This window comes from Pogona vitticeps, chromosome 5 (genome assembly GCF_051106095.1).
Source record: "Pogona vitticeps strain Pit_001003342236 chromosome 5, PviZW2.1, whole genome shotgun sequence".
Taxonomy (NCBI): Eukaryota; Metazoa; Chordata; class Lepidosauria; order Squamata; family Agamidae; genus Pogona; species Pogona vitticeps.
In genome coordinates, this window is record NC_135787.1 from 113,534,915 (window position 1) to 113,548,263 (window position 13,349).

General features: G+C 38.9%; 1 protein-coding gene across 1 annotated transcript in view; it reads left to right on the plus strand.

Annotated features, from left to right (window-relative positions):
* The first annotated feature begins 2,554 nt into the window (after positions 1 to 2,554).
* Positions 2,555 to 13,349, plus strand: part of GNAT3 (G protein subunit alpha transducin 3) — a 30,061-nt gene continuing 19,266 nt past the window's right edge. Inside the window, exon 1 of the mRNA XM_020790014.3 lies at positions 2,555 to 2,795. Coding sequence (XP_020645673.1) covers positions 2,678 to 2,795 — 118 coding nt within the window. The 5' untranslated portion in view covers positions 2,555 to 2,677. The remainder of the gene's footprint in view (positions 2,796 to 13,349) is intronic.

Here is a 13,349-nt window from a genome sequence, read left to right on the forward strand (position 1 = left end):
GGTGACTTTCATTCAAAATGCCAGGAAATGGCCCAATATTGCTGTACAATATTGTATCCACACTGCCAGCAAGAAAAGAATGCCCAGCTTTACATAGCAGCCTGAAGGTTGACAACACCAATGGCAACAGTCAAGAGGGTTCACAGGATATCTTCTTGTGTTCGCTACCATTCTCACTTGTTGAAAAACAGCCCTGATTATTACTTTGTGTTTGGGTGAGAAGTACATAGTTACCTGATGAAAACAAAATCTGTGCTAAATCTTAAAGGACTGGTCAAGAAACTGCCTGCAGCTGAATCCATAGGGAGGCACTGACAGATTTGGTTGCAGGTGGTTTCTCAACTGGCAATTCAGACAAGGGAAAGAGAATACTTTTTTTTTTTTACTTTATTAGTGATGCAGTGCATCAACAATGATATACTAGAGTCTGCCCCTCTGCTAGAGCAGAGGAAGTATTCAGTTTACCAATAACCTGAAGTATTTCACTTATTAAGTCAGTTCACAATATCTGATATTCAAAACATAGTCTTGACAGTCATAAGGTTCAGTTTTGGTCTGTTCCCAGTGATCACATGTGCTGGAAACAGATCCAACCAGAGCAATCCTTCCCACAAAAAAAAAAAAAAAAAAAAAAAAAAAAAAATAGAAGCCCCTGCCAGGGGATCAGAAAGGAGTGGAAAGGGGTGTTCTGGGGACCATTTGGTCATTCCAGCACATGTCATGTGGTCACTGGAAGAACAAACCTACTCATCCTTGCAGTAGACCAAACAGTGGGACAAATGTCCATCTGATCACCTTTTTAAATGACAATAGCTGCAATCTAACAAAAGCACAACCAACCATTCATCAGCATCTTTAAGTCCCTTTGACTTGACTTAGGAAAAAGAAAGGGGAATGCAACAACAACGACAACAACAATGATGATGATCAATAATGAAATTATGTGACAGTAAATGCACCAAAACAGACAGCCTTTCCCAGACAGTTTGCAATAAACAATCATTACTATATAGCACCTAAGATACCAGACTCAGAAGGCCCTGGTTCTTATTCCAGTTCAGTCAGACTGCATTGGATTATACCTAGTCAGCTATTCTGTGTCAGCTTTGTATAACCCAGATGGTTTCAGAAGATTACTTCTGTGCTGAGAATCAGTAAGCTGTAGTAGCAGAGTAACAGGCTAGCTCTCACTGTACAACTCTTTGTACATGGACGCTCACTGAGGATGGCAATGGTAAACCATCCCAGAACATTTCACAGACCTCAAAAATCATATTAAGATCATTACAGAATGGAAGCACAAAGAACAACTATGTGTTAGATAAAAATGTAACTAGGAGAATGACAAAAAGGGACAAAGATCAGTAGGGGGTTGAAGCAAATGAAATTAGAAATATACAGGCTTGATTTCAACAAGCAATGTCAGTGAGTTTTCCATTCATCTGATCCTAACATTCTCTTCTTATGTTCAATTCACATCACAAAGGGTTATTTTTGATAGGGCATCCCTTCATTATATAAAGAATATCCCAAAGTGGAAAACGTACTGGAAAAATATACTTGATTTGATGCAACATACAGTATGATGGGACAAAAAAGTGAATATGATGCTGACCTAGTATTATTCTATTTTCTCATTGGAATAAATGAAAATGCATTGCATAAATATTTAATCTCATTTATGCCAGCTGTAGACAAAATGAGTATGGTATGGAATTGGAAAACACTGAAAAAGATTTCAACACACAGAGGTAAAAGAGATAACAGGAGACAATGGCTTGAAAGAAATTACCCCAGAAAAGAAAAATGGCATAAGGAACTTCATGTAAACATGGTATCTCTTTACATTATGGGAAAAGACACATAGATTACAAAGACAATATGAAGAATGATGGAAATACACTAGAACAAGATAGCAAAAAAACTTATTGGGAACACATAGAAAACCTGAAACTGAACTCAGTTTAACAATCTGTTAAACTGAGTGGTCCGGTGGGCCAGATAGGCGGGGTATAAATTAAATAAATAAATAAATAAATAAATAAATAAATAAATAAATAAATAAATAAATAAATAAATAATAATAATTATTATTATTAATAATAATAAGAATAATAAGAATAAGAATACTACTACTAATAATAATAATAATAATAATAATCATAATCATAATCATAATCATAATCATAATCATAATCTTCATTGACTGCTTTTGTGTGTTTAAAAAAACTATCTCTCTCCCGTTTTATTTACTGTCATATTCAATGTTACAGTATAATGTACAATATTTAAAAAACTGAAAAACTGAAAAAAAAACTGATGATAGGATCATGTTTTTCTTTCAAAGAACCTTCTCTGAACTATGAAACACTCCTGGTTGCTCTTTTGCTCTGTTTTTAGACATGACTTTCCGATGGTTAAACAGCAACATGGATACATTTACATGTCTGACATCATAATAAGCTGACTGAATAGATATCCACAAAATCCATTTGCATCCTATTCTCTGGGGCTGATCAAAAGCCACTACTTAGTGTGAAGATAGCCTGCAGACAGAAAGAAGGTGGAAGAGAACGTGCTATACCTCCCTGTAGTCTTCCTGCTGTACTTTCTATTTCAGCAGCAGGCATTTTGTAGCTAGACAATAATTCAAATTTAATACCATCTAATCCACAATATGGGCAACGGAGTCAGCTCTGAATCAAAAGAATCTGCCAAAAGGTCACGGGAACTTGAGAAAAGACTCCAAGAAGATGCAGTGAGAGACGCCAGGACAGTCAAGTTGTTGTTACTGGGTAAATATATATTATTACATTCCCTAAGCAATTGTGTCAGCTTTCCATGAGAAAAGCATTCTATCTTTCTGTATTTTATGCGTTTCCATGATTTCTTGGTCTTTGCTCATTTCCTTTAGTACTTCCCAATTTATTATCCTCTTGAACCAATAAATTCTTAGACTGAATCTGCATTTCAACTGTTTCTGTCCTTTTTATACTGCCCTATTTTAGATTCCGCACCAGAAAGTAGATTTAAGAATACACAATGCTGTACAATACAAATACTCAAAACCAGTGTTAGGTTTTCATTGCATATTACATTCTTTGTGTCTGAATAATTACAAGCATCACCACATGCAAACAGTGGCTACTTATATAACATTTCCAAATCTGCTGCTTTGTTAAGTCAAAGCCTTTAATGGGTGGTACAGTCTACGTGAGTGGGAAGGACGTACAAATTCTGATGGTTAAAATGAATGTTCATTGAACAAAAATCACTCGCAAAATGTTTAGCGCAACAGCTGCTGATGGAAAGCCTGAAATTTCTACGGAACTGTTCCACCAGGAAGCAGGCCTTTCATAGCACAATTGAATATTAATTGGGAGCATTTATTTCAGCTGATTTTGAGAAGACAGATTTCTGGCAGGTTGTTTCTGTACTGGCAGGAGTCAGGTATCCGAGAGTCTTGATTCTCTGCTGTGCTTCCCAGGCAAAGAGCCAGCCTGAGTAGCCTTGGTCAAGCTGCCTGGTCCCAGAGCACCCCTAGAAGAAGGGAAGAGAAGGATGAAACACTTCTGAGTACTGTTTGCATAGAAAACCTTGGAAAGGGTTATTGTAAGTCAGAGGATTTAGAACAGGTAGCCTTGTTAGTTTGTGCTACTATGTCAGGCAAACACAAAACAAAAATTCAACCATAAAGAGGACAAAAATGTTACTGCACCTTGAAGAATAACTGCTCTATTCTGATTTAATTTTGAAAGAGTCTTGCCTTCTTGTTAATTTTCAACAGGACATGTGTCCAAGCAAAGATGCCTGTATCCCAAATGTTGGGTGAGGGATGTGTGGATTAATGTGTCTCCCACCCAAAATATTTAGTAAAATTTGACAAAAAAATTTAGTAAATCTTTTGGCTTTTGTCAAAATTCCTCATAGGTTTCTTGTAACTAGGAACCTCCAGATTTGTTCTGACATTTTGTTATGGTTATGTTCATAGGCAGATCATTAACTGGAGCATCTCCCCCTGCCATAGGTTTTATTTCCTTCCTGTCAGAAAGAACAAAGATGCAACAGTCATATATACATATACCTGTGTGTAAATCTCACTCTGTTTGATGGGACCTACTACAGTGGTGCTTTGACTTACGAACTTAATCCGTATTGGAACGGTGGCCGTAAGTCAAAACGTTCGTAAGTCAAAGCACCATTTCCCATAGGAATGCATTGAAAACCGATTAATCCATTCCGGCTGTTTTTTGTCCTTATGTCAAGGCACGGTTTGTATGTCAAAGCATTAGTTTCCATAGGAACTAATGCAAATCCGGTTAATCCGTACTCTACCATTAGGGGGAGAATTTTCTTTCTTTTTTCTTCTTTTGACCTAAGATGAACTTAGGTCAAAAAAAGGAAAGTTTTTTTTTCATTTGTAAGTCAAAGCTCTGTTCATAACTCAAAGCAATATTTAGCCTCCAGAGCTGTTCATAAGTCAAATTGCTTGTAGGTCAGGGTGTTCGTAAGTCAAGGCACCACTGTATTAAGTAGATGATTATTCGATTGTAGTACAGTGGTGCCTCGCAAGACGAAAATAATTCATTCTGTAAGACCTGCCATCTTGTGAAATTTACATCTTGCGAGGTGAGTTTTCCAATAAGAATGCACTGAAATTTAATTAATGCGTTCCTATGGGAATTTTTTTTTTTAAAAAAAGTCACTTACCAGGTAGGGAGCTGGGGAAGCACCATTGGAGGACTGGCAGGGGTCCCCTGCAACCCTGATCACCACTTTCAGAGGTCCCCTGACAGTCCTTCAATGGTGCTGGGCAAGACTTCCCCAGCACTATTTTTGAACTTCCTGCCCCTTTCCCCTGCCTTTCTCCTTTCAGAGGCTTGCCTCTGATGGTGCTCGGCAAGCCTCCAAAAGAAAAAAGGCAGAGGAAAAGGGCAGGAAGTTCAAAAATGGTTCTGGGGAAGGCTTGCCCAGCACCATCAGAGGACTGCTGGGGGACCCATGAAAGTGGTGATCATGCTTGCAGGGGACCCCCGCCAGTCCTCCGATGGTGCTTCCCCAGCTCCATACCTGGTAAGTGACTTTTTAAAAAAAAATTCCCATAGGAACACATTAATTAAATTTCAAATGCATTCCTATGGGAAAACATACCTTGCAAGACGAAAATATCTTCGTCTTGCGGGGCACCAAAAAACTCGCAAGATGTTTTTGTCTTGCGAGTTTTTCGTTGCCCGAGGCATTCGTCTTGTGAGGTACCACTGTATTATAAAATGAGTAACTAAGAACTAATGACTGGGTTTCAATTATTCCTTCTCTCTCTTAATCTTTTTCTTTTGTGCATGTTGTTTTGGTTGTCAGTCTGTGAGATAAACTGTTTTGGGAGTGTGTTATTTTTCACTAACAATTGTCATTTTAAAAAAAATGTTTATCACTGCTGCCACCATCAGGAATTACCAGATTCATCTTGAAATGTCACTTTAGGAAAAATTTAGTACTGTTTCTATAACCATAGAAGATACTGTTAGTTAAAAAAAATTTTTTTTTTGTTTGGTATGGATTACCTCGAGCTTCTTAAAACAGATTATAAAATTGTCTGATCTTATTGTGTCACTGTATTAAGGACCAGATGTCAGCTTTGTTTCTTTGGTAAAAGGCTGGCTAGTAAAGGGCCAGTAAAGAAAGATCATCATCAGGCAACTAAATAAGTCCTTGTTAGAAGAAAAGAAAGTAAGACACTATTGCTTTCAGTTCTGTCTTTATGAAGATAAAGGTTTACAGCTATTTGTCATGGCAACTTTTTTAAAGTAAATTTGAAGAACTTAAAATTTACTAAAAACAGAAAGTAAATAAAATAAATGTTGATGAACACCCAGATATACTAGCTCTGAGTCTGATTCTTAGGATCACTGCATTTCCCCAAATCCGATTTCTCTTCTTGTGCTACCCTTGGTTTGTGTCTATTTTTCAGACATTGACTAAAATCCAGTAGTAAGTTGCAGCTAGTGGGAGCTCCATGAATCAGGGGAACTTACAAAGAAGTTGACTCACCATATCTCCACTGATTCAATGGGCCTGCTCTAGTTGCAACTTACTTGTTTTCAGTCTTTGGTTTTTCTCCTTCTCTCAGACGAATATGTGCATATTTTCCTGTACCTAAAAGGGTGTGTGTATGTGTGTGAGAGAGAGAGAGACAGAGGGAGAGAGAGAATGTTTGCATACATTTCTCTCACTGACTAAAATGTGTTGTACTGGCCTATGCAACTGATTTCCCTGGATAACAAATCTCAAGTTAAACCAACTTGATCTGGATCTATTGAGTTATATCATGCAGCTCTTTATTCTTTTCCTTTTCTTGAGATGTTAGCCACAGATCACTTTTAAAAAGTGCACTGATCATTTCAGTGGTGGTTGATTGTCTTAATTAGTCTGTGGTTTTGTCTGCTCATTACCAGACCTTTTGTTCATTTAAGCTTAGCTTGAATCTATTCAGTTAAACCTTAAGCATGTTAGTTTGTTTGGCACAAAACCTTTCCACTGACCTATGTGAAACTACTCAGGAATCGTCGAGTCAGAAAGACCTGTTTCCCCAAATTTCATGTTACTTTATGAAAAAAATAAATTATGGCTGTTTCAAAGGAAATATTTAAAAGGGTATAGCAAGTAACGTTTTTGCCTAGAGTTTGTTAGGATTAATAGGAAAAAATACAGAAGTTTAAATTTCCTAATGCAAATCAATAGCTGGCTGGCTGGTTCAGTGAATTAGGTATCTGGCTGCAGAACCAGAAGCTGGGAGTTCAGTTCCTTGTTGTGCATCCCAGAAGAGCCAGCCTTTGTGGCCTTGGGCAAGCTGCACAGTTCTAGGATGCACTCAGAAGAAGGGATGGTAAACCATTTCAGAATACTTTCTACCTGGAAAACCCTGAAAAGGGTCACCATAAGTCAAAGCTAACTTGATGGCACAAAATGATGATGATGATGATGATGATGATGATGATGATGATGATGATGATGATGATGATGATGATCCATTGGAAATAAAGATTCTGAATTTTGATTTTGATTGGAATCCGATTGGATCAGGTCTTAATCAGTCTAAAACTAGATCAGGCTTGAATCTGAATCTCTGAATGAAGTCCTAAACCAAATCAGAGGAACTTTGAACAGCCTTGGTTTGTATGCATTTTGAACTGCATGCATTTGCAGCTTTTTGCATTTTTGAAATACATTGTGTGTGTGTGTGTGTGTGTGTGTGTGTGTGTGTGTGTGTGTGTGTGCAGATTTTATTTCCCCAGAAATACACAGAAAACTTCACAAAGGTGCAGATTTACGAAATGAGGTGTGTTTTGTCTCAGAACAAGTCTCAGGGAATGTGAAATGGATATTTTCACTGAGAACCTTCTTTACAATTAAATTAACATCCACCCACTGCTCTGAGGATGAATTCTTCTCTGCTCTGTGTGTTTGTTTGCTTCCAAGAGAAATGTTGCAAATTTCTGTTTGTTTACTCAGAGCACAGGCCTTTCTGTTTGCTGAGTACTAACAGAGCACAGCACCGGAATAAAACTGAGACAGACCCAAGGCAGCGGGCAGCTAACAGGGATTTGACAGGGGAGAGATAGTAAGGAAAGAGTCTATGGGAAGAAGAGACAAAAGAAAAGGGAGACCAAGGAGAGAAAGGTAGAGAATTATATATTAGTGGACTTTCCCGGCATCCTTCATGGCAAGCAAGACAAAGGAAAGGGCATTCATAGAAGAATGTAAAAAGGTAATAGGGATTGTGGAGTGAAGAGACACCTCAGTGGTGGTGACCTTCAAAGTGTGTGCAATGTTTGTTTTCAGGCCTGAGAACAATACAGTGCACACGTGCAGCAAGTGTAAACAGGTTGCACTGTTGGAAGAAAAAGTGAAAGAACTGGAGCAGTGAGTGGCAACTGCTATAAGAAAAGATTAAAAGTACATAGACAGAACTCTCCAGTGGCAGCACCCAATGGAGGCACTAAAGGTGGAAGAACAGCAGGACAAAGCAGAGAAGAAGAACGCTGAGGAGAGAACAGCCATAGTGGAGTGAGCACCATGAAATAGTCACAGTTAGGAGCAAAAGAAAGGGACAGTGGAACTGCAAGACTACTTTCAGATTCTTGGAGAGGAGTCTAGCAGACGGCACACATAAAAGAGACTCTGCAGGAGGACATGTAAGAGGCTTAAGCTCAGCCAAGGAGAGTCACCGAACCCACACTCTTCAAAAAATAAGAAAAGTAGTTGTAGTGGGAGACTCCCTACTACATAGGATTGAAACTGAAATATGCCAAGAAATATGGTGGGAAGATCCATGGACCTGCCAATTATGCTGTTTCCTTGGAGGACGAATTAGGAATATGATGGAATAATTGCTATCACTCATAAAACCTATGGATGCATAGCCTTTCTTCCCATCCATGTGGGAACAAAGGACACAGCCAAGAAGCTCTGGTAAGGAAACCCAAAGACATAGGGGCTCAAATAGTCTTTACATCCATCCTACCAGTACTCAGAAAAAGGAATGGAAAGGGAAATGTTCTGGGTGAACGACTGGTTATGAAGGTCCCGCTGATGTGAGGGATTTGGATTTTCAGACCATGGGTCACTCTTCCTGGAAAATAGATGGCTGGCAAGTGGCGAGTTGCACCTCACAAAGACTGGGGGAAATGTTTTTGGCCACAGCATGAAGACTTTCATTAGGAGGGCTTTAAATTGAATTGGAAAGGGGAGGGGGATACAAGCTCAGAGATAAAAATAGAGGCCTATGCAAAATAAAAAGAACAGACCAAGCAGCTCTAAGGGGGCCCAACAATAATCTTCATAAAAATGTAGAAAGGAAAGCAGGTCACAGATCACACAATCTTTGGTGTCTATATATGAATGCCATAAGTATGGGAAACAAACAAGAAGAACTGGAAATCTTAGTTCAAGAGGGTAAATATGGCTTGATGGACATAACTGAAACTTGATGGGATGACTCCCATGACTGGGAAACAGCAACTGGAGGATATAAATTGTTAAAAAAAGAATAGAGAGAATAGAAAGGAAGGTGGAGTCACAGCATATGAAAACAAACACATATCCCTGCATAGAAATAAAGGAGGAGGATGTTGGTTGTCCCATCAAAAGCATCTGAATTAATATAATTTGGACAAAAACAAAAGGAATGTGGTAATTGAAGTCTACTAATGACCACCCAATCAAGAAGGTGTAGATGAAACCTTTCAAAAATAAACTGCAAGAATGTCAGAGAGACATGATCTAGTAATGATGAGAGTTTTCAATTATTCTGATATATGTTGGGAGGAAAATTCTGCCAAGTATGGCCTTTCCAAGAAATTCCTGGCATTTGTGGCTGATAATTTTCTCCAACAAAACATGAAGGAAGGAACAGGAGCAGGGGTTCCCAACCCCCGGTCCACAGCCTTGTGCCAGTCCATGGGCTTCCTGGAACTTGGCCGCAGAGACAGACCTCCGCCCCCTGCATGCATGCATGGTGGGTGTGTTGCACTTGCGGAGAGGCGTGTTGCACTTTAGGTGGGCGTGTTGTGCCCACACGTGAGCGTGACATGCCCCCTGTGAGTGTGACGTGCCCCTTCACGAGCATGACACGCCCACCTGCAAGTGTGACACACCCACCCATGAGTGTGGCGGTGCCCCCACCCCCCCATGGAGTCCACACACCACACATGGTCCCAAAAAGGTTGGGGACCAGTGAACTAGAGGATTAGGTATCCTTGACTTGCTTTTTATTTTTTTATTTTTTTATTTTTTTATTTTTTATTTATTTATTTATTTATTTATTTATTTATTTATTTATTTATTTATTTATTTATTTATTTATTTATTTAATTAGATGTCTACCCTGCCCATCTAGACCAAAGGTCTACTCTGGGCGGCATTACAAATTTAAAAACAGTAAAACCAATAAACATATAAATAAATCCAAGATGGCGAAAATATAGAATTTAAGATATGGTGAGAGGGAAAGCCTGCCCAAATAACCAGGTCTTAAGTTTACTCCTGACGACACCCAGAGAGGGATCCAGGCGGACCTCCATGGGCAAGTTGTTCCAGAGGTGAAGGGCCACTGCTGAGAAAGCCTGGTTCCTTGGCGTTAGGCCCCTCAGCCACCCAGCTTGGCTGGAACGAATGACTCTGGCAGAACTGGTTGGGAGGAGGCGCTCTGCCTGATATCGAGGTCCTAAACTGTTTAGGGTTTTATATGTCATCGATAGGACTTTGAAATCAACATGGAAGTGAATGGGCAGCCAATGCAAGGTGGCCAGAGAGGGGGAAATATGGTGCTATCTTTTTACCCCTGTAAGAAGTCTTGCCGCCGGATTCTGCACCATCTGGAATTTCCGTGTCAGTCTCAAAGGCACCCCCATGTAGAGCACATTACAGTAGTGCATGGACCAAAGTCGTAAGTCCCCCCACATTAAGATAGGGATGCAGCTGGGCAATCTGCTGAAGATGGAAGTGTGTGGAATGGGCCACTGACGCCACCTGAGTTTCCGTGGTGAGCACCAGGTCCAGATTTACACCCAAACTGCGAACCTCACTCTTGGTGGTAAGAGTTCCCCCCCCCAAAAGAGAGAGGGTGTTTCCCAAACCACTGATGTCTGGGCCACCACCCGATGGACCTCCATTTTGCCCAGGTTCAGCCTCAGATTCTAACCAATAGAGATGACTTGGTGGATAAATTCACATCCTAATTGAGTTCATTATTCCAAAGGAGAGAAAAATAAAGTGTACACTAGATTTTAGGAAACTAAATTTTAATAAACTCAGAACAATGGTAAGGTAGGAGATCCTAACAGGAGAAAGAGTTCAAGACAGGTGGGAGTTTCTTAAAAAGGAAATTCTAAAGGCAGAACTACAAGCAATCCCAACAAGAAAAAAAAAGTGGAACAGAGCAAAAAAAAGTCCAGTTTGGCTTCACAGAAAGCTCAGAGAACTTTTAAATAATAATAATAACAAAAAGACGCATATAGAAAGTACAAGGAAATCCAGGGTACAAAGGAAGAGTACAGAGAATTGCAGGGATGGTGTTAGGGAGGCAAAAACTGAGAATGAGCTGAAGTAATCATGAGATGTATAAGCAACAAAAAAACATTCTTTAGGTATGTGTATAGCAAAAGACAGAAAAGAAATAGTGGCTCAGCTACTTGATGGTGATGTGAAAATGATAACAGGCAACAAAGAAAAGGGAGAAGTGCTCAATTCCTACTTAGGCTTTTCTCAAAAGACAGTTTATGACCCTCCAGGCAAATGTGAAGTAAAAGTGGAGGGGACAGTATTGCAGCTTGTAATTGATAAACAAATAGTCAAGGAATACCCAAATATTTTGGACATCTTCAAATCTCCAGGTACCAATGAACTGTATATGATAGTATTGAAAGAACTAGTTGAAGAGCTCTCAGAACCACTGTCTATTATTTTGTTGAAATCATGGAGAATGAATGAAGTGCCAAATGACTGGAGGAGGGCTAACATTACCCCTGTCTTCAAAAAGAACAAAAAAAGAGGAACCTAGGAATTACAGACTAGTCAGTGTGATATCAATCCCAAGGAAAATTCTTGAGCAAATTATAAAGCAGATATTCTGCAGGTACCTTGAGAGCAAAGCAGTAATAACTAGAAACCAACATGGATTTGTCAAGATCAAATCCTGCCGGACTAATCTTATCTCATTTTTTTATTGTGTTACCTATCTGGTAACAGAGGAAATGCTGTAGATGTATTATATCTTGACTTCAGCAAAACCTTTGACAAAGTGCCCCATGATATTCTGCTAAGCATGTTAACTAGGTGTGGGCTGGATAAAACTACTGTCAAGTGGATATACAGTTAGTTATAGAATCACACTTAGTCCTTATCAATGGCTCCTTCTCAAACTGGCAAAAGGTAACAAGTGGGGTACCATAAGGTTCAGTCCTAGGCCTCGTGCGCTTCAACATTTTTATTAATACTTGGATTAGGAAGAGCAGGGAATGCTTACCAAATTTGTGGATGAAACAAAATTTGGAGTCATAATTAATACCCTGAAAGAGAGAAACAAAATTCAAAACTCTTGATAGGCTCCAGCACTGGGCTGGAAATAAAAGAATGAAATTTAACAAAGAAAAGTGCAAAACTCTGTACTTCAGAACAAAAAAACCAAACACACAATTACAAGAGGGGAAAAATTGGCTCAGCATTACTATGAGTGAGAAGTATCTTAGAATTTTTGTTGATCATAAGCAAATATTAGCCAACAGTTTGATGTGGTTGTAAAAAAAAAAAGGCATAAAAAAGTTATATTAACAGAAGTATAGTTATATAAAGCAGGGGCGGGGTCATTCCTGACATGTAATAATAGGCTCTATTTATTTATTTATTTATTTATTTATTTATTTATTTATTTATGTTTGTTTGTTTGTTTGTTTGTTTGTTTGTTTGTTTGTTTGTTTATACCCTGCACATCCAGACTGAAGTCTACTCTGGACGGCTAGCAATAATATATAAATGTAAAAACAATATAATAAAATAAAGACAACAGTAATAATATAATTCAAGATGGCAAAAGTAATTAGGTGATGACAGGAGGGAAAGCCTGCCTAAAGAGCCAGGTCTTATGTTTGCTCTTAAAAACACCCAGCGAGGGAGCCAGGCAGATCTCTGCAGGCAAACTGTTCCAGAGGCAAATGGCCACTGCCGAGAAGGCCCGGTTTCTTGTTCTTTCTCTCTGGGCCTCCCTTGGCGTTAGGCCCCCTCAGCCACCCGTCTTGGCTAAAACGAGTGATTCGGGTAGATCTAGGTGGGAGGAGGCGTTCCGCTAGACATCGAGGTCCTAAACTGTTTAGGGTTTTATATGTCATCATTAACACTTTGAAATCAGTGCAGAAATGAATGGGCAGCCAATGCAGGGCAGTCAGAGTGGGGAAAATATGCTGAAGAAATAATAATAATAATAATAATAATAATAATAATAATAATAATAATAATAATAATAATAATAATAATAATAATAATAATAATAATAATAATAATAATAATAGTAGTAGTAGTAGTAGTAGTAGTAGTAGTAGTAGTTGTTGTTGTTGTTGTTGTTGTTATTATTATTATTATTATTTATTGTCATTGTAAGTATATACACAGTATACCCATACAACAGTATATGCAGTAAGAAGGCTGGCCGGCGCATTCTGCACCATTTGAAGCTTCTGCATCAATCTCAAAGGTAGCTCCACATAGAGAGCATTACAGTGGTCTAATCTCGAGATTACAAGCGCATGGGCCAGAGTGGTGAGCACCCCAACATCAAGATAGGGGCACAGCTGGGCAAT